The 18,443-nt window shown below is 46.9% G+C and overlaps 1 protein-coding gene across 1 annotated transcript in view; it reads right to left on the bottom strand.

Moving 5' to 3' along the window:
• Positions 1 to 856: 856 nt before the first annotated feature.
• CPXM2 (carboxypeptidase X, M14 family member 2) overlaps positions 857 to 18,443 on the bottom strand; it is a 126,233-nt gene continuing 108,646 nt past the window's right edge. The window contains exons 11-14 of the mRNA XM_010599223.3: positions 16,473 to 16,770; positions 9,931 to 10,070; positions 7,870 to 7,969; positions 857 to 2,252 (exon numbers count right to left, since the gene is read on the bottom strand). Of these exons, the coding sequence (XP_010597525.2) occupies positions 1,999 to 2,252; positions 7,870 to 7,969; positions 9,931 to 10,070; positions 16,473 to 16,770 (792 nt within the window). The 3' untranslated portion in view covers positions 857 to 1,998. The remainder of the gene's footprint in view (positions 2,253 to 7,869; positions 7,970 to 9,930; positions 10,071 to 16,472; positions 16,771 to 18,443) is intronic.

Genomic DNA, 18,443 nt, shown 5'->3' with positions numbered 1-18,443 from the left:
AAAATGTCAATTTGTATGCACCTAAATTGAATCATTACCCTGACAAACTCTGTATTTCGATTGTAATTATATTTTGTAGTATGTCTGCTTGAAGATAATTTCTAAGATTTTTAGGTAATTTAAACCCTTGGACAGATAATAAATTACATTAATTAATGGATAATCATCAGATACCTAGATCATTTCTAAGTAAGACGAACACTGAAACATTGATTTCTAAGCATAAATCTGGGTACATAAGCTTTTGCTTCTTATTTTTATATGTTATAGTCTGGAGTCCCTGGGCAGTGCAAATGGTTAAGTCACTTGGCTGCTAACCAAAAGGTTGGAGGTTCAAGTCTACCCACAGGTGCCTCGGGAGAAAGGCCTCGTGATCTACTTTCAAAAAAATCCTCCACTGATAACCATATGGAGCCTAGTTCTACACATGGGGCCGCCATTAGTCTGGGTCGACTCAGCGACCACTGGTTTGGTTTCAGCTAGGTCTGTTTTTGCGATGCAATGGCAGAGTTGAGTGGTTGCCATAGAGACCGTGTGCCCTGCCAAGCCTCAAATATTTACTCTCTGATCTTTGCAGAAAAATTTGACCAAACTCCTGTGAAGACTATCCAAGAGTTTCAAGAGGATCTGTTCTCTAAAGATGCTCACTGGGCCCTCCAGGAGCAACCAGTGGGTCACAGCATCAGGATGGCATCACCCACGCACACGACTCTCCTGGAAGGAGGCAGAGAACACAGGCTGCCAGCCCCAGTGCCGAGTGCAGGGTCCCCACACAAGGTGCCTTCTCCATCTAGGGTGAGTGACCTCAGAGGGAAGTGGTGGGCATGACGCTGGCATGTCCACAAGTCTACCCACCGAAGTCACGGAAATCACATAGCACGAGGCTCTTACCTTTTGCTTTATTTTTTCATTCTTCCTGGGTTGATCAGGCAGCAACATCAATACAAAGTGAGACACAACCGTTTTCTTGCATGGGAATTCCATAACCCCTCCCAAACTGATGCGCCACACATATTCCTAAGAGTTTTTCATCAAATTTAGCTGAATTTGGAAGATCCCACAATTCACACACTCAAAATAACTCTCCCATGGGTGTTAGGCCAACATGGGAGCACTAGTTCCCAAGAAAGGAGCAAGGCCCTCCAACAGAAAGAGGAGGGTGGGTCAGCCTCCTTCTGGTTCTTTCTTCAAGCCCTAGTTGGTCAAAGAGGGGAACAGTCTGCATGTTCTGGTCACTTAGGAAGGCTGGCGCCTCTGGCTCTCCTGGCCTGGGGAGCCTGGAGTGACTGGCCCAGCAGGGAAGCTTGGGTCCCCCTGTGGATGGAGCACGCATGTATCAAGCTCAATGCATGCCTGTAGCCTAACAATCCCGCCTGAGCGACCCCAGCTTCTACCGCCTTTCATGAGCACCACCCTTTGTTGAAAAGGAAAACTAAGCTGGCTCAGAGGCTCCCTGCTGCTCACTTGCTGCCGTCCCCATTGTCAGCAGAGTGCAGGGTTTCTGTGCACAGCGTGGCGCCCAGGGCCAGAGAGCACAGAATCTCTTCACTTGCCAGTGAGCATCCGGAATGGTGACATCTGAGGCAGCAGGGCCCCTGGAACGCTGAGATTTTCCCCGAGCACTTTCCAAGTGCACGTTTTGCTCTGGCTGTCACGCAAAGAGGAGACACCCCGATTTCCCTCCCTGTGCAGGCAGGGGACCCCAAATGAGCAAGCTCACAACTCTCTCCTATTCCCAGGGGGGCTGCTGAATTCTCCCACTCCTGCTGGCCTTCTTCTGCTGCTCTGCCCAAATTATTTGGATAAATGGAACAAAGAAAAGAAAACATCCTTGGCCTCCAGCCCGAACCTTGGGGACCAGTCTCGCAATGCACACCTTCCCTCGGGTGTTTCTTGGATTACAGAGAAAACAAGAGTGAGCTGTGGAGTCAGCGTGGAGCTCCGACCAGGGCTGGTTTGGATCTGTGTGGCCGGGCTGTGTCTCAGGTGTTGGGCAGCTCACCCGCGCTGTCGCCTCTTGCGCCCCCGCAGCTTCAGCCGTCTGGCTGGCAGGCTGACGGGCTGCTTGCCAAACTTCTTCATGATCTCGCGAATCCTGGCCAAGTTGGTTTTGCTGAGCATGAAGTCACACTGAGTGGCCCCCATGTCGTAGCCCACCATACAGTTCTTGGTGGACGCGGTGAAGCCTTCTGCCCTGGCAGTGACCGCGTACTCGCCTGGGTTCAGGAGGCGCCAGTAATCCCCATCGCTGGCTGTGAAAAGAAAACAGCGTGGAGGATTGAGAGCAGTTGTCCCCTAACACAGACACCAGCAGCCCTATTCCAGGACCAGCCTGCCAGCCAGAGAGACTTCCAGGAGGGCGGAGTAGAATTCAAGCTTCTGCAGATGCAAACCCTTAGTACATGTGGGGAGCCAAGATGGTTTCCTCTTTGGAAGCTGCCATAATGGCTTTAACAGGAAGGAAGACTGGGGTGCAGGTTCCCCACATTGTTAATGTACATGAGCAGAGATGGAGAAATGATCACTAAGTTTCCTTCCTTGGTGACAATACAAGCCATTCATTGTGAAACTTGAACTTGTAAATGTTATGCCCTGACCACAAATGCCATATTGAAAAGTCATTGCTGTGCACCTTCCTGGCTTCCTTTAATGTGCACAAATGCAGAATAATAACTTTTAAAAGGGTGGGGCTCTGTGCTTCTGAAGAAAAGGGACTGGATGAGAGCCCAACGCATCTGCGAGGAGGTCCTAGTGTCCCCCCGCCTCCTCCCATGGCCCAGATGCCAGAAGAGACTTGGAGCTGCAGGACAACGTACACGTGGATTCTGCAAGGCAGAGAAGGGCCTGGGACTCACCTGACAAACACCTGTGCTAGAGCCGAGGCGAGCCCCCCGCCTCCCCCAGCTATGGATGTTGTTAGCAGCCACTAAGTCAGCTCTGACTCATGGTGACCCACAATAAAATGAAACGCTGCCTGGTCCTGGGCCATCCCCGTGATGGGTTGCAGGTCAGACCATTGTGAACCCTGAGGTTTTCATTGGCTGATTTTTTGGAAGTAGAACCTCAGGCCTTTCTTCTCAGGCTACCTTAGTCTGGAAGCTCTGTAGAAACCTGCTCAGCATCATAGCGACACACAAGCCACTTCTGACAGACAGATGGTGGCTGCACATGAGGTGCATCACCTGGGGATCGAACCCGGGTCTCCTGCACGGCAGGCGAGAGATCTACCACTGAACCACCACTGCCCCCATTTTTCCTGTCTTAGCTCCTGTGTTAAGCCGTAGGTTTCTTAACAGCCTGTGTCTTGATCTTCAGCATTTAACAGTGTGTCTCACATAGTAAGTCTTCAATTAGTATCGGCTAAACTGAATGGGATGAAGAGAAATGAGTGACTACGAAGCCAAACGCCTACTAACACAAGAAGTGGAACACACTCTCAGCTAATGTGGGTGCTCTCTCCTCCAAACGTCACGGTGAAGTCCCTTAAGGCCAAAGTGTCCTCTGCGGGCCAAAGGCTGTGCTGATCGCTGGGGGCCTCTGGAGGTGACACCCTCAGAGGGGTCTCCTGCTTCGGGGCATACTCACATCAGGGAAGAGGCAGCCCGGGTCCTCCCCAAGGGAGGCACTCAGTGAGCAGAGAAGGGGTGAAAGGTATCCCCAATCAATGAACACTCACAGCACATCAGACCCCAATTTATGCTTGTCGTAAGAAGCCTTTGCGATTCCTCTTTTTCCCCCAAATCCAGAATGCCCTCTGTTATGGATTGAATTGTGTCCCCCCAAAACATATGTTCAAACCTAACCCCTACATCTGCGGATGCAATCCCACTGGGAATAGGATTTTCTTTGTTATGTGAGGCCGTATCAGTGTAGGGAGTGTCTTAAACCCAGTGACTTTTGAGATCTAAAAGGAGCAGATCAGACAGAGAAGCAAGCGTAAATGGGGGAAAGACAGACGCCACATGGAGACAGCCAAGAAACAGAGCAACACCGGGACTCCAGAAGCTGAGACAAGGATTTCCTGATGGGGGACAAAAAAAGCCTTCCCCTAGAGCTGGTGCCCTGAATTCAGACTTCTAGCCTCCTGAACTGTGGGAAAATAAATTTCTGTTCATTAAAGCCATCCCCTTGTGGTATTCCTGTTACAGTGGCCACAGGAGACTGAGGCACCCCACCTCCCTGTCCCCCATGTCTGTCATCCTCCCCAGTCTATCCTCCCCTGTATCTGGCCTCCTTCTTACACAGCCACGGCACCCACTCCTTGAACCCTAAACCCCCCAGCCAGGGCTGTGCTGATCTAGCTTCAGTTCCTGGCCCCTCTGTTCACATTCCACACCCCCGTGTCCCAGCCACGCTGAACACCATGCAGCAGCTCCCTAAATGGCCCACACACATTCTCAGACCTCTGGGCCTTTGCATATGCTGTTCCCCAACTGCTGTGCTGGGTCCCCTTCATCCTTTGAAAACTCAGATATTGAGACGTTATTTCAGTCCTATAGTTTCTTTTTTAATACTGAAACCTACTTTTTGTAATTTTAAAGCAACCTGTTCCATTCCTACGCCCCTGCTGGATAAGCCTTGGAAGAAAATCCAGGTGCAAACGACTTGTTCGTGAGGAGAAACAGACAAGCTGGTGGGGAGAGGTGGTGTTCCGGCAGCCTGAGGAGTCACCCCAAACTCGTGACGAGGGCTGGTGGCCCCTGCGTGGGGAGCCCGCCACCCTCCCACGTCACGGCAGGTCACTCTTCCCTTGCCCGTGGCGCTGCAGCCTCCAGGGTTTTATGTAATTACTGCCCTCCAACTGAAGCGCTGTTCCTCGCTCGTAAAGACCATCTTTGGCTCTTCCTTCAAGTCTCAACACCAAAGTCACCCCCTCCCCGAGGACCCTCCTTGGCTGCCTGATACGGTGTACCCCTGCCCCACCTGCTTCTAGTACATCACCCAACTTCTTCCTTTCTGGGCCCCGGTCAGTCTGCAGCTTACTTGTTCATTTTCTTTAGACTTGCAGGTCTCCTCCATGTGTATGCTTTTAGAGGTCAGAGGTCAGACCCGTCTAGCTCCCTAAGATCCCTCTCCTGGCACAAGGTAGGTGCTTAAAAGCATGTATTGAATGAATGAAATTGTCAGGAATTCGTTTGGGTTCACCGAGTCAGGATAAGGGGTGCTAACTCTGCAATCTTGTCCTTGGCTGCCGTAGAGTCAGTTCCAACTCACGGAGACCCTATGTGTGCAGAGTAAACTGCTCCATAGGGTTTTCAAGTCCGTGACTTTTCAGAAAGAGATAGTCAGGCTTTTCCTCTGAGGCACCTCTGAGTGGGTTTGAACTACCAACCTTTCAGCTAGTAGTTGAGTGCTTAACTGTTTTCGGCACCCAGGGACTCTCTCTGCCACCTAGCAGTTTCCATTTCTGGGCACTGAGTCTCTTGTCTTCTGGCAGGGTGCCCCCCTCCCGGATGTTCTTGTTGGGGATTGCCCCAGTTTATGCTGATGTTCATCTTATCTCATTTCCACCCCTGGCCCCAGAGAAGCCTAGACTCCATCTACACCATGAGACTCAGGCGCCCCGTGTTGGGTTACTGTCCGTTGAGCAATAGGCTGGCCTTTGGGAGTGAGTGTTCTGTGGAGCTTGGAAGGAGGCCAATACACAGTGGGCAACTCTGGGCGTTTGTGGACAAAAGAGGTAACCCAACCCCTTAGCAGTTCAGATTAGTATTCACCCAACAAAGAACAGTCATGGGGAGTCCTGAGCCTGTGCTGGGCCAACGTGTATTTACAAAGTATTCTCACTAGCTTCCTTCCCTGTGGAATTCCACTTAATATTTCTCTTTTATGCAAAATCCCTCCTGAAATAAATCACATGAGCTTCAGACAGAAATCAAGACAAATTCTGAGCTTAGGTGGAGCTCTGGAAGATGCTGGAACATATAAACATGTTAAAGTATGGAATCTGTCTGTCAGGAGAATACACTGGGAAATTATTTAGAGGGGGAAAATAAAGGGAGAGAGAAATGCGTTTGCCATCAGCTCATCAAAACTGTCTCCTTGACTCCAGGGGCTTGAAATGCAGGGTCCATTAGGCAAAGTATTCTCGTCTCCACTTATGGGGCCCCGGGGCCTTTTTAACTCCCACTCAGTTTAAAAATCCGTGTTTTGCAAATAAGGCACGAAATAGTCCAAGGAGTGTTCCAGGCCCTGGCATGAGTCACTTTATTTTAAAGGTGCTCATAAGCAATGTTGACAATGCCAGTCCTAGGAAGAGCCGTATCAGACAGCCTGTCTCCATTCATAAAGAACTCCGGCACCCTGTACTGTCTCTGGCCCACTACTGCTGTACAGTGTCCATTGGTTGAATTAATGAATGAGCAAGCAAATGATGAATGAATGAATGCATGGATGCCTGTGAGGGGCCAAAATGTCCAGAATGTCATGTTACACAGCGTGATGCCTCATGGTCACTGACTGCGAGAGCCTCAAGGACGGGCATTAGGAAGGTTCAGAAAATATCACTGTGCCAAGAAACGGACAGCTCAATGGGAAGAGTGCGATTCAAGGTATTACCCGGCAGTCTACTGTGTGCAACGTTTCAGCTACATTTCATCCATTTAAATTGTAATGGGCCTTCCAGACCAGGCCCGGGAGAGGCCATCTGGCACTGTCTGAGGTGCCAGAGTCTCTGTTTCCTCACAGTCAGACGGAATCATAATTCCTGCAAAGCCTCAAGTACCGTCTTGGTGCGGGGACTGGAGCTGTTAACGTGTGAACACTTGGGAGAGAAAGGCCCCTTCTCCCTCTTAATGAGAAGGAACACGGGGGTGAAGGAGGAGCCCTGGGCTTGGCTTCAACACCACCAGCCGCGATCCCTCCCAGTGGATGGGAACCGGGTCCCTGGTTCACGTCTCGGTGCGCCTCACTCTTCCTCAGGTACGGGTCATGACATCTACCAGTTCCCGCTGAGTCAGCTCCAACTCCCAGGGACCCCACGTGTGTCAGAGTAGAACTGGGCTCCACAGGGGTCTCGATGGCTGATTTTTTGGAAGTAGCTCAGCAGACCTTTCTTCTGAGGCATCTCTGGGTGGACTCGAATGGTCAACCTTTTGCTTAGCACTCAAGCACGTTAACCGTTAACCATTTGTACCACCCAGGGACTCCTGGGGGTAACAAGAGCATCAAGAAATAGAACAGTTGTTAAGGAACAGCTGAGTTTATACACATAAAGCTCTTAAGAGTGTCTGGCATATAGGACCCACAAAAACAAAGTTAGATCTTTTTATTACCCTACTCTACGCATTGTAGACAATGGAGCCTTCCTAAAACATCATGTTCAGTGGTTTCCTGAGGCCCGCACACTTCTTGGACTGCTACTTAGGGACCATCTCTCTCTGCTCCTTACCTACCCCTCCAGTTGCCCCACTCTACTGCAGCCCCACTGCCCTGCTCCATGAGCTGCCAACGCTGCCCTGGGCTGCTCCAGCCTACAGCTTCTCCCTCTCTGGAGAAGCCTGCCTCTGACTCCCGTACAGGTACTCACTGGCCATATCCTGCCCCGACTGGGGAGCTAAGCTGCCTGTGTCATAACACCACTGTAGAGACAGAGCTGCCTCTGCAGCTTCTGGAAACTTCCACTGCACCCAGACATTGGCCAACTGCTCCATGCCAGCCCAGGGAAGGGACAAGAGAAGCCAGAAAGCACAGGATGAAAAACCTTGCTCTCAGGGGTCTCTGTAGGAAATTAGAGGAAAGAGACAATTGGGCCATCTCTGCTTAAGAAGTTTCTTGCATTCAACCCGTGATTTTAACCCAAGTAAACACTTCAAGAAAACGCATGTTCCTTACTGAGTGACACTTTATATACTTTACATTTGCAGTTACCTGTTCGGATGTCATGGTTCACACCTTCTACGGAGATCACGGCGTTTGGAATTCCTTTCCCGTGTGGATCTCTTACTGTGCCTTTGATGCCACGATGAACCTGCTCAGGGAAGAGAAGCAGCTCGGGAGACAGCCAGCACAACAGAGTCACCTATAAACCTAACGTCACCCTAGTCCCACCAGGAAAGCTCACAATGCTTCGTTTAGCTTAAAAGACTCGCTATTTCGTGTGGATTTGGTACGCTAGCTTCTGCTTTCCTTTTGGGTCCTTACACTGGAGTTAAACAAAATATCCCAGAGATATAAAACACTTGAGGATCTGAGATGGCTCATAAAAATCCATCCACTAAAAATGGAATTTAATTTTTTAAGGACTGTATACTAAAGCAAACCAAACCCATCGCTGTTGAGTCGATTCCGACTCATAGTGACCCTGTAGGATGTGGCAGAACTTCTCCGGAGGGTTTCCAAGGCTGTGACCTTTATGGGAACAGACTCTCACATCTTTCTCCCACAGAGCGGTTGAGGGTTTGAACCAACGATCTTTCAGTTAGCAGCTCAGCTGTAAAATGATGTGACCATCCCAGGTGACATATCAGCATTTCCAATCACCTTCTTAAACATTTCACTAAGCCTGGGCATTTTACCCACAGGAGAGGCTTTGGCTAAATCTTCGGAATGGTTAGGCTGTGATAGTCAAGGCCTTCTCTCTTGTCGTCTGTGGAAATGAAGAAGAATCTTCTCCCATACAACGGCATTCCAAGGTGTTCTCACGGCTTCCTAAGACGGAAGAATGAGTTCCACCCTTTCTGTGCCAGGGGAGTCAGGGTGGCTGCACTGGGCCCCTGCGATCTTAACACCGAGATAGACTTAACACCAGGTTAGACTTAAAACCGGGACATACTTTACACCATGATGTAGTTTACACTGGGATAGACTTAACCTGAATATACTTCACACCACGATGTACTTCACACCACGATGTACTTTACACCACGATGTGCTTTACACTGGCATACACTTAACACCAGGATGGACTTAACACCTTGACGTACTTTACACTATGACATACTTTACACTGGGATAGACTTAACACCAAGATGTACTTTACACTGGGATAGGCTTAACACCAGGATGGACTTTACACCAGGATGTACGTTACACCAGGATAGACTTCACACCACGATGTACTTTATACCCAGATGGACTTTACACTGGGATAGACTTTACACCGGGATGGACTTTACACAGAGATGCAGGCCCTGGTGCCAGCCTCGGCCCCTGGTACACAATGTGGCCAGGAAGCACCAGGTACCAGGGAGCTGGCAGCCTGTGTCACTTGCTGAATGGTCCTTCTGACTCATCTAGAACAACTCATGGGAGGAGGGGCCACCTCTGTGTACAGTCCTTAGTAACTTACCTTCCTGCAAAAGCTGGGAATTAAGGTAGTCATGTACCAATACTTATACATGGGGGAGCCCTGGAGTTCAATGTTAGTTTTTGTTTATTCCTCTGATGTCCAGTTAGTCTGCTCTTTCCTGGGGCATGGCTTTTATTTGGTTAGTTTTAGCACTAACTTCGAGCCTGTTTAATCATGGGTGCCTCAGGATGGGTGTGTCCTTGAGTGAGGTTCTGCGTGAATACCACAGGGTCCCCTCACCCCCTAAACAGCAGAATCTCAGCAGATGCTTCTTAAAACTGCTCCCAAGCCACCTACCCACACCTGCAGCTGTGACTCAGGAGGCCTGAAGGGGCCTGGGCGCGTTGACTGTTTTTCCAACAAGTACTGAGTGGGGCAGTTATCACTCCTACCCCACAGGGCAGCACTGGAGAATGCTTGAGCTAGTTCCACCTCCCAGGAGCCAGTGGGAGCATCAATATTTACTCAGAACTCATTTCCTAGGGTCTGATAACGTGGGAAGAGTTCCTTTCCACACTATCTGTGGCTGGCCCAGAAGGCTGACCGGGACTGAAGCGTTGATGAAATCCCATGCTTCCAACCACCTAAACGTCCCGTTCCTTAGCTAAGCCCCCTTGTGACAGCCACCTCCCATGCCACACCTGCTCCATGAAGACGATCAGGGACTCCCGGTTGTTCTCCCACTCCTCCGGCAGCTCGCTCTCGTGGGGGTACTTGTCACAGCCCACATAGATGGACAGCTCGAAGCAGTTTGTGTGAAGGTAGCTGAAATCGTTCAGACCTGCCAAGCCAACCGGACAACAGTTCAAACAGTATTCAAAGTGGCAAGAATGAGACTCAGGAGACTTTCTTGGAACAAAGTTATCAAGTATGTTCTAGTTACGTTAGGGCAAATGCGGGGGCGGGGGTGAGGGCAGGGTGGGGGCGGGGTTAAAACAGATGATCCAACGCAGACAGACACACACAAGGACATCTCATACATCTTAGTTAGTGAGGTGAGCACTTTCTAGAGAAGCGGTTTTTTCTATTTTATTAAATTCAGTTTAACACACTGTGTTTAGAATAAAAGTATCAACACTATGGACTTTAACTGTTTAATTACATTTTCCCTATAGTTACGCTGATCTCGGCTATAGCTCTACAAACAGTTTCTATTATAATTCATAAAAATAGCTACCGATAACGGAAGCTTGTCCGGCCCACAGCTATCACAGCAATGGTGCGGGACCGGGCAGTGTTTTGTTCCGCTGTGCATGGGGCTACCATGAGTCAGGGTGGATTCGACAGCAACTAACAGCAACAGTGACAACGATGATGTTTATTAATGTGAAACATAAGCCAGGACCTGTCCTAAGCACTCTGTGTCCACTGGGTCATTTAATCTCTACCACAAAGCCAGCAGAGGTAGTTAACCTATCATAATGTACAAATAAGACAGTTGAGGCTAAAAACGCCAAGAAACGTATCCAGGATCATGTATCTGGAAAGGGCCAGAAACAGGGTGTGAGCCCAGGTCTGCACTGCAAGCCCATATTCTTATTTACAAATCCTGCTGCCCATCAAGTAGACCCAGGCTCAATGCAACCCTATAGGACAGAGTAGAGCTGCCCCATGCGGTTTCCGAGGCTGTGATCTTTATGGGAGGAGACTGCCGCATCCTTCTTCCACAGAGTGGCTGGTGGGCTCAAACCGCCGACCTTTTGGTTAGCAACAAGTGCTTGACTGTGCCACCAAGGCTCCCTTGTCTACAAATAGGGCCTGCCATTTTGCCTCAGCAGTGTTAGGACAGTACTAAGGATTGGTAAAATGATGAAAAACCCAAAGAACGGTGAAAAGGCTTAGGCCATGATGGCTCTGCTATGATTCCCAGCACTTCTGGCACATGTTGCGTGGCTGAGAACACTTTGTGAGAACATTTCCTGAGATGTGGCGTGGCCCAGAGAGTTCTTTGCAAGCCTCATCGTGGGTGGGGATGGCATTGTGTTCCTTTGTGTCTTCGCTTTGGCTGGATCCTTCCCTTGTCACAAACTTGAACAGTGAGTGTGGAAGCACGCAAGCCTTATAGCTCTGCGTGCCTGATGCTATCACAGGACCTGCTTCATTGTGGCCGGAGGAGGCAGGATGGCAGTTCAAATGTACACACGACAAACGATGTGCATTTTGGGATTTACTGTGCCTTGATGTAACCTGCACCACCCTCCATCAACCAATGCCTGTCAGCGCTCTGCTAAGGAGTGAGAAAGTCACCCACAAAAACATGCGGAGGAAGCAGAGGGGGAGGGGAGGAAATGAGAAATCACGATTCATTAATCTACAAAAAAATGAATCTGCAGACTTCATTACGCCACCAGGAAGAAGGATGATTAAACAAAGACTCAAACCACCACATGGCTCAGCCACTAAGTCCCTGAAATAATGGAAAATATAATTGATAGGGGGAAAAAAAAAAACAAAGCTGCGTGTGTGGTTATGTGGCCATCGACTTTTAAAAGCGTTATTATTGACTCGACACTGATGGATCTGGCTGTGTCCATGGGCAATTTAGTCACAGCAGCCTTAAAAATTAAATGGAGGTACTTCACTTCATGATGTCTGTAGGTCTTATGGCTACAATTGAAAAGCAAGCGTGCTTTTTGCCATTAGGAAATTTTCTTGATAGGGATTTACATTAATTTTTTGATCTCTTACAGAGCAAAACCATCACGGGGATAAATAAAATGCCTCTGCTTGGTGTGCAACCAAGAAGAAATGGCAAGTTTCCTGTAGAGGCATACCTCGTTTTATTGCGCCTCACTCTATTGCGCTCCGCAGATACTGAATTTTTCACAAATAGAAGGTTTGTGGCAACCCTGAGTCAAGCAAGTCTATCGGCACCACTTTTTCAACAGCAAGTGCTCACTTCGTGTCTCTGTGTCACATTTTGGCAATTCTTGCAACATTTCAAACTTTTTCACTATTATTATATCTGGTATGGTGATGTGTCATCAGTGATCTTTGATGTTACTATTGTCCTTGTTTTGGGGTGCCACAAACTGGGCCATGTAAGACAGCAAACTTAATAAATGTTGTGTGTGTTCTGACTGCTCCACTGACTGGCAATTCCCCCACGTCTCTCCTGCACCTCTGATGGGCCTCCGTATTCCCTGAGACACGACAATATTGAAATTGTCGTTAGGTGCCACTGGGTTGGTTCCAAGTCATAGTGACCCTATGTACCACAGAACGAAACACTGCCTGGTCCTGCGCCATGCTCACAATCGTTGTGATGTTTGAGCCCTCTGTTGCTGTCACTGTGTCAGTCCACCTCATTGAGGGTCTTCCTCTTTTCCATTGACCCTGTACTTTACCAAGCATGATGTCTTTCTCCAGGGACTAATCCATCCTGAGAACATGTCCAATGTGAGGCACAGTCTCACCATCCTTGTTTCTAAGGAGCATTCTGGCTGCACTTCTTTCAAGACAGATTTGTTTGTTCTTTTGGCAGTCCACGGTATATTCAGTGCTCTTTGTCAACACCACAATTCAAAGGCGTCAATTCTTCATCAGTCTTCCTTATTCATTGCTCAGATTTTGCATGCATCCGGTAGGATTGAAAATACCATGGCTTGGGTCAGGCACAACTTAGTCTTCAAGGTGACACCTTTGCCTTTCAACACTTTAAAAAAGTCCTTTGCAATAGATTTGCCCAATGCAACATGTCGTTTGATTTCTAGACTGCTGCTTCCTTGGGTTGATATGAGTTGGAATCGACTCGATGGCAATGGATTTGGTTTTGCTTCCATGGACATTGATTGTGGATCCAAGTAAAATGAAATCCTTGATAACTTCAACCTTTTCTCTGTTTATCATGATGTTGCTTGTTGGTCCAGTTGTGAAGATTTTTGTTTTCTTTATGTCGAGGTATAATCCATACTGAAGGCTATTGTCTTTGATCTTCATCAGTAAGTGCTTCAAGTTGTCTTTTCTTTCAGTAAGCAAGGTTGTGTTATCTGCATAATGCAGGTTGTTAATGAGTCTTCCTCTAATCCTGGTGCCATATTTTTCTTCATATAGTCCAGCTTCTCGGATTATTTGCTCAGCATACAGATTGAACAGGTATGGTGAAAGGATACAACCCTGACGCACACCTTTCCTGACTTTAAACCAATCAGTATCCCCTTGTTCTGTCCGAACAACTGCCTCTTGTTCCGTGTACAGGTTCCTCATAAGCACAATTAAGTGTTCTGGAATTCCCATTCTTCGCAATGTTATCCATAATTTGTTATGATCCACTCAATCAAATGCCTTTGCATAGTCAATAAAACACAGGTAAACATCCTTCTGGTATTCTCTGCTTTCAGCCAGGATCCATCTGACATCAGCAATGATATCCCTGGTTCCACGTCCTCTTCTGAAACCGGCCTGAATTTCGGGTAGTTCCCTGTCGATATACTCCTGCAGCTGCTTTTGAACGATCTTCAGGAAAATTTTGCTTGCATGTGATATTAATGATATTGTTAATTTCCACATTCGGTTGGATCACCTTTCTTGGGAGGAGGCATAAATATGGATCTCTTCCAGTTGGTTGGCCAAGTAGCTGTCTTTCAAATTTCTTGGCATGGACAACTGAACACATCCGTTTGTTGAAATATCTCAAAGTATATTCCATGAATTCCTGGAGCCTTGTTTTTCGCCATGCCTTCAGTGCAGCTTGGACTTCTTCCTTCAGTACCATATTGAAATTAGGCCGATTAATAAGCCTACAATGGCCTCTAGGTGTTCAAGTGAAAGGGAGAGTCTCACGTCTCTCACATTAAATCAAAAGCTAGAAATGATTAAGCTTAGTGAGCAAGGCATGTTGAAAGCCAAGATACACTGAAAGCTAGGCCTCTTGTGCTAACCTGTCAGCCAAGCTATGAATGCAAAGGAAAAGCTCTTGAGGGCAATTAAAAGTGCTACTCCAGTCAACAGACAAATGATAAGGAAGTGAAACAGGCTTATTGCTGATATGGAGAAAGCTTTAGTGGCCTGGATAGAAGATCAGACCAGCCACAACATTCCCTTAAACCAAAGCCTAATCCAGAGCAAGGCCCTAACTCTCTCCAATTCTGTGAAGGCTGAGAGTGGTGAGGAAGCTACAGAAGAACAGTTTGGAGCCAGCAGAGGTTGGTTCACGAGGTTTAAGGAAAAGAACATAAATGTGCAAGGTGGAGCAGTAAGTGCTAACGGAGAAGCTGGATCAAGCTGTCCACGGATCCAGCTAAGATCACTGATAAGGGCGGCTACGCTCAACAGCAGATTCGCAGTGTAGACAAAACCGTCTTACACCAGAAGAAGATGCCACCTAGGACTTTCATAGCCAGAGAGAAGTCAACGCCTGGCTTCAAAGCTACAAAGGACAAGCTGACACTCTTGTTAGGGGCACATGCAGCTGGTGACTTTAAGTTGAAGCCAGTGCTCATTTACCATTCTGAAAATCTTAGGGCCCTTGAGAACTACACTAAATCTACACTGCCTGTGCTCTATAAATGGAACAACAAAACCCGGATGACAGCATATTTGTTTACAACATGGTTTATTGAATACTTTAAGCTCACTGTTGAAATCTACTCAGAAAAAAGATCGCTTTCAGAATATTACGCTCATTGACAATACACCTGGTCACCCAAAGGCTCTGATGGAGATGTACATACAAGGAGATTAATGTTGTTTCATGCCTACCAAAACAACATCCCTTCTGCAGCTCGTGGATGAAGAGTAATTTCAACTTTTGAGTCTTATTATTTAAGAAATACATTCCATATGGCTATAGCTGCCGTAGACAGTAACTCCTCTGATGTGTCTGGGCAGAGTGACTGAAAACTTTCTGGAGAAGATTTACCATTCTAGATGCCATTAAGAACACCCATGATTTATGGGAGGAGGTTAAAACAGCAACATTAAGAGGAGTTTGGAAGAAGCTGATTCTGACCCTCATGGAATACTTTGAGGGATTCAAGGTTCCAGTGGAGGAAGTAACTGCAGATGTTGATGAAAACAGCAAGAAAACTAGAATTAGAAGTGGAGCCTGAAGATGGGACTGAATTTCTGCAATCCCATGATAAAACTTTAGCAGGTGAGGAGTTGCTTCTTATGGACGAGCAAAGAAAGTGGTTTCTTGAGATGAAATCTACTTCCAGTGAAAACTCCGTAAACATTGCTGTAATGACAACAAAGGATTTAGAATATTTCATAAACTTAGTTGATAAAGTAAGCGCAGATTTTGAGAGGATCAACTCCAATTTTGAAAGTTCTACTGTGGGTAAAATGCTATCAAATGGCATCACACGCTACACAGAAATCTTTCATAAAAGGAAGAGCCAATCAATGAGGCAAACTTCTTTGCTGCCTTTTGTAAGAAACTGCCACAGCCACCTCAACCTTCAGCAGCCACCGCCCTGATCAGTCAGCAGCCATCAACATCCAGGTAAGATCCTCCACCAGCAAAAAGATTACAACTTGCTGAAGGCTCCAATGATGGCTGACATTTTTTAGCAATAAAGTATTTTTTAATTGATGTATGTACATTTTTTTTTAGACATAATGCTATCACACTCTTAATAGACTACAGTGTAGTGTAAACAACTCTTATATATACTGGGAAACCAAAGAATTCATGTGACTGGCTTTATTGTGATATTTGCTTCATTGCGGTGGTCTGGAACCGAACTTGAAATATCTCCAAGTTATGCGTGTACATGTTTTTAAAAGGCGTGGCAACAAATATTTCTATTACTTTTCTTCTTTTTCCAAGAGTGGAAACAAACCTGAGAAATGCATGTAGGCTGAAACTTGAGCAAAGTAAAACAGTATGAATGTTAATTAGTGTCGTGAAATAAGAGAATACGCTCATCAAAGAGGTCTCATGGTCAGCATGCTTCTGAAAGAAGGAGAAGCCAGAGGAGGGGGCCCATCATAACTGAGTGCTGTATGATATATATATAGATCTATCAATGGAGGGAGCATAGCCCTGCTTCCATCTTGAATCTGAACATGTAGCTTTCGGACCTGTGAGGCAATAAATTTCCATCGTTTTAAGCCAACCAGTTTGTGGCACTTTGTTCCAGCATCTCTAGGAAGCTAATACAGAGGGATTGGGTCCCCTGTTCTAGCTGTCCATCATCATCTGGCCCTGTGAGGAGGAGCAGGACTGATAGAGACTTACTTCCAGCAACAGTGTGCCAAGAAGCCCCATTGACCGTCCCGTCTTCCTTTTGGAAGTCTTCCGTGTGGCAGACCCTCCTCCGTGCGTCCGTCATGAGGCGGTGGGTGGAGGCGTAGGAGTAGGCCAGCCAGCGGAACACATGGTCGTCAGGCGTGGGTGTGTGCTCCTGGGTCTTCCACAGGGACCGCACCATGTCATAGGGGTATGCCACCACCAGCTCCCCACCCTGCAGGTTTCCACCCAGCACAAAGGGTATTTTTTCCATCCACGCAATGACCGCCCTGGTCTCCGCCGCCACCTGGGAACATACACATGTAAAACAACTGATAGACAAGGAGATTTCTTTATCGCCCCAGTTCTCAAAAGCGGGACGTATTGAGAAAGCAATAATTTTATGGAATAATCCTAACAAAATTTGGAATTTCACTATCTGTCCTAGGAACACTGGACTTTCTGGACATGATGGATCAAAAAAGGGAAATTATTTTATTTTACTTGCTTTTGATCTAAAAAAAGGGAGGGTGAAGTAACTATCTTCTTCACAGTATTTTCTTTTTTTTTTTTGGTTCTTTAATAAGCTTTACTTTTTCGAACAGTTTTAGGTTTACAGAAAAATTGTGCAGAAATCCCAGAGTTCTCATACCCCATCTTCCTCCCACTGTGTGGTTTTCCCTGTTGTTAAGATCTTGTGGTCGAGTGGCACATTTGTTACAATGGCTGAGTCAATATTGATACATTGTTATTAAATATAGTTTACAGTGTGCATTAGGGATCACTCTTTGTGTTGTACAGTTGTATGGGTTTGACAAATATGTAATGTCGTGTGCCCACCATGATAGTATCATACAGAATAGCTTCAATGTCCTATAACAATTTGCTTTTTTTCCCACTCAATGTTATGTTTCTAAGGTCCATCAGTGTTGCTTTACACAGCTGTAGTTCAGTTTTTCCACTCAGTATGACTACTCATCATTTATCTGTTCTCAGGATAATGAACGTATCAGTTATTTTCAATTTTTTGCTGTAATGAGCAGTGTTGCTTTTAATTTTCTTGTACTGTCTTCTGTAACACATGCTGAAATTTATCTTGCCTACATAACCAGAAGGAGCCCTGGTGGCACAGTGGTTAAGAGCTTGGCTGCTAACTAAAAGGTCTGCAGTTGGAATCCACCAGCATCTCCTTGGAAACCCTGTGGGGCAGTTCTACTCCGTCCTATAGAGTTGCTATGAGTCAGAATCGACTTGATGGCAACAGGTTTGGTTTTTTGGTTTATATAACTAGAAGTGGAATTGCAGAGTCATAAGATATATAAATATTCTACCTTATAAGGTGATCAAATTATTTTCCAAAATTGTGCTAAGTTACACTTTGGCCTTCAATGTAGAAGACCCACTGGCCCTAGTCCTCTCCCACACTTGAGCGTTGTCAGACTTCTTAATTTTGCCAATCATTTTTTTTAGGTTGCAATGTGCTTGCCATAAAATATAGCATTTCCCCACCCCTAAAGTTGGGTGGAGAAGCCCTGGCGGCACAATGCTTAAACGATCACCTGCTAACTGAAAGGTCGGTGGTTCAACCCACCAGCAGCTCAGGAGGAGAAAAGACCTGGTGATCTGCGCCTGTAAGGATTACAGCCTAGGAAATCCTATGAGGGAGTTCTACTCTGTTCTGTTCGGGTCGCTATGGGTTAGCATCGACTCTGCAGAAATGGTTTCTTTTCTTTCTTTTTCTGGGTATCAGCCCATTTTGTTGTTGCTGTGTGCCGTCTGGTAGATTCCAACTTATAGCGACCCTGCAGGACAGAGCAGAACTGCCCCATACAGTTTCTAAGGAGCATCTAGTGGGTTCGAACTGCTGACCTTTTTGGTTAGCAGCCAAGCTCTTACCCGCTATGCCACCATGGCTCTGGGCTGACACCATGTGACTAAATTCTGGCCAATTAGATTAAGCAGAAGTATTGTGTGGGAATT

This window comes from Loxodonta africana, chromosome 16, assembly GCF_030014295.1.
Source record: "Loxodonta africana isolate mLoxAfr1 chromosome 16, mLoxAfr1.hap2, whole genome shotgun sequence".
In the NCBI taxonomy this organism is placed as follows: Eukaryota; Metazoa; Chordata; class Mammalia; order Proboscidea; family Elephantidae; genus Loxodonta; species Loxodonta africana.
This window is presented reverse-complemented; position numbering and strand designations above follow the sequence as displayed.